Source organism: Nilaparvata lugens, unplaced genomic scaffold (genome assembly GCF_014356525.2).
Source record: "Nilaparvata lugens isolate BPH unplaced genomic scaffold, ASM1435652v1 scaffold6185, whole genome shotgun sequence".
In the NCBI taxonomy this organism is placed as follows: Eukaryota; Metazoa; Arthropoda; class Insecta; order Hemiptera; family Delphacidae; genus Nilaparvata; species Nilaparvata lugens.
This window is the reverse complement of record NW_024091946.1, coordinates 5,579-7,500: the sequence shown is the minus strand read 5'-3', so window position 1 is coordinate 7,500 and position 1,922 is coordinate 5,579. Positions and strand designations below refer to the sequence as shown.

Below are 1,922 nucleotides of genomic sequence, written 5' to 3'. Positions count from 1 at the left end.
TAACCTCAAAAACAGTTGAAAGTTCCAAAGAATTAAATCTAAAAATCAACAATTCAGTTCCTACTTGGAATCTAAATATTATTATTCTGTCGGAAGAATTTATTTAAAGCCAAGCAATATTCCTTGAACAATATAACAAAATCATGTTGTCAATCTACGATAATAACAGCTGATAAATTTGAAAATTGGTGTACAAGAACCCCCCATAAAATGCGATTTTGCAATGCATCATGGGATTATGTCATGACCTGTATTTATATACCTTGATTTCATTCATGGAACTGTCTCTAGATAGCTCTCAATCACGTTTTAAATTCCTTGACGTAATTTAGTTTTCATTTCCCTTTGAAATACCGACTTGCATTCGTTATTGCAACTGTAGAATGATTCTAAGTGTATTTCAAGTGGTATTTAAGTGATGTTGAAGTGGCTATTATCAGAATTATGCAATATTATCAAGCGGTTTTCAAATTATATTCGAGTAAAATATGATATTACAGAGTTTCTAAAATTAGTTCTTATCTTGTTCAGGTTGTGCTTTTCAATTAGGATAGACTTTTTTGTCGTTATTGTAGAATACTGGTAGGGCTTTACAGACTTCTCTGTCACAACTTATCCATTCAAGAAACCTTCAAACGAGACAACAATAGCCAAGACTTGATGTAAAAGAAACTCTTTGTCTAGCATATCCCGATTCAACAATCATTCATTTCTTTGGTCCTCTGTATTCATCTACTGTTTCAAAAATCCTCATCTGTAGTATTGTATTTAATGAAGTTCATGCTTTCATGTATCTGTCCATAAATATGTAACCTATAGGTTATAGGTTAACCTATCAATCGCTCATCAATCGCTCTGCTGGAGTGACGTTCGGTTGCGGAGCAGAGCGAAAGTCTGTACGCACCTTTATAATGACAGTTTGATCAACGTTGATGTTGCTATCCTTGTCTATCATTCGACAAAGCAGTTAGTACTATCCTTTTCTAGCTCCGTAACTATGCTAAATCTGTTTTTGACAATGTAGAAATATAATTAAGGCAGAGAATAGGCAACGCTGTTCTTCTATCTTTATCCACTGCCATTATAACGTGGACCTCACTATAATAAAAATGTTTTTGTTACTGAATTCAAGTAATATGAAAATGATTCAGCACTCACCAGATCAATGTTGTTGAGCGGTAAGTCCATCAGCTTTGGTTTGATAATACCTATCAGGTAGGGAGTTGGCGCATGGCAGACGTCCATCAAAACAGAAGGCAGAATAGGTACAAGTGTGTGCTGCCAATGGAATGGAAACAGAGCCGATTGGAGGCCTTCTATACACCCGATAGCTTGCTGAAAACATATAACAAACAAAAGAAACTGAGAAAAAATCTAATGAGTCGAGTGAGAAAAACTAATGAGTTTTCAATAAGAAAACCAAAGGGTGATGATTGGTTCATCTGAAAAATATAGAAATATGACATAACATAGTTTTGGTTGAGAGAAACCATCAAAATAGTATATATTTAATGGAGAACAACAAATTAATAGATGTTTTGATTTTGTTTTGAAGGGACGGATTCAAGGATCCAAAGGTTCAAAGAACCCCACACGTCAACCGAAGCTTATTGTGTTCCCAAGTAATATGTTAGTTAGGCAAACCAATACCTGTGCCCTTTACAAGAACCAGGGGTTTTTCCCTATACTAACATTCCATTCATCACCTGGTTGCAATCCTTGTCGCAATCCAGTGTGATATGCTTGGCAGTCTCTTCAGACTGATTAGTCCTCGAGACTATGTGAGTTCCACTCCTGGCCATTTTGTAGGTCCTTCCGCTGAGAGAGGGGACGCCAAACTGCCTCTGGGGCGCCCGGCGCCCGGCCACCCTCGACTCAGCCTCTTGACCCACATTTGTGTCTGGGGTTTCACCCATCTCTGG

General features: G+C 37.3%; 1 protein-coding gene across 1 annotated transcript in view; it reads right to left on the bottom strand.

Moving 5' to 3' along the window:
• The window catches only part of LOC120356212 (DENN domain-containing protein 2C-like), a gene marked incomplete at both ends in the record, with an annotated part of 11,698 nt that extends 10,363 nt beyond the window's left edge, over nucleotides 1-1,335 (bottom strand). The window contains one exon of the mRNA XM_039445109.1: nucleotides 1,159-1,335. Coding sequence (XP_039301043.1) covers nucleotides 1,159-1,335 — 177 coding nt within the window. The remainder of the gene's footprint in view (nucleotides 1-1,158) is intronic.
• Nucleotides 1,336-1,922: the final 587 nt, after the last annotated feature.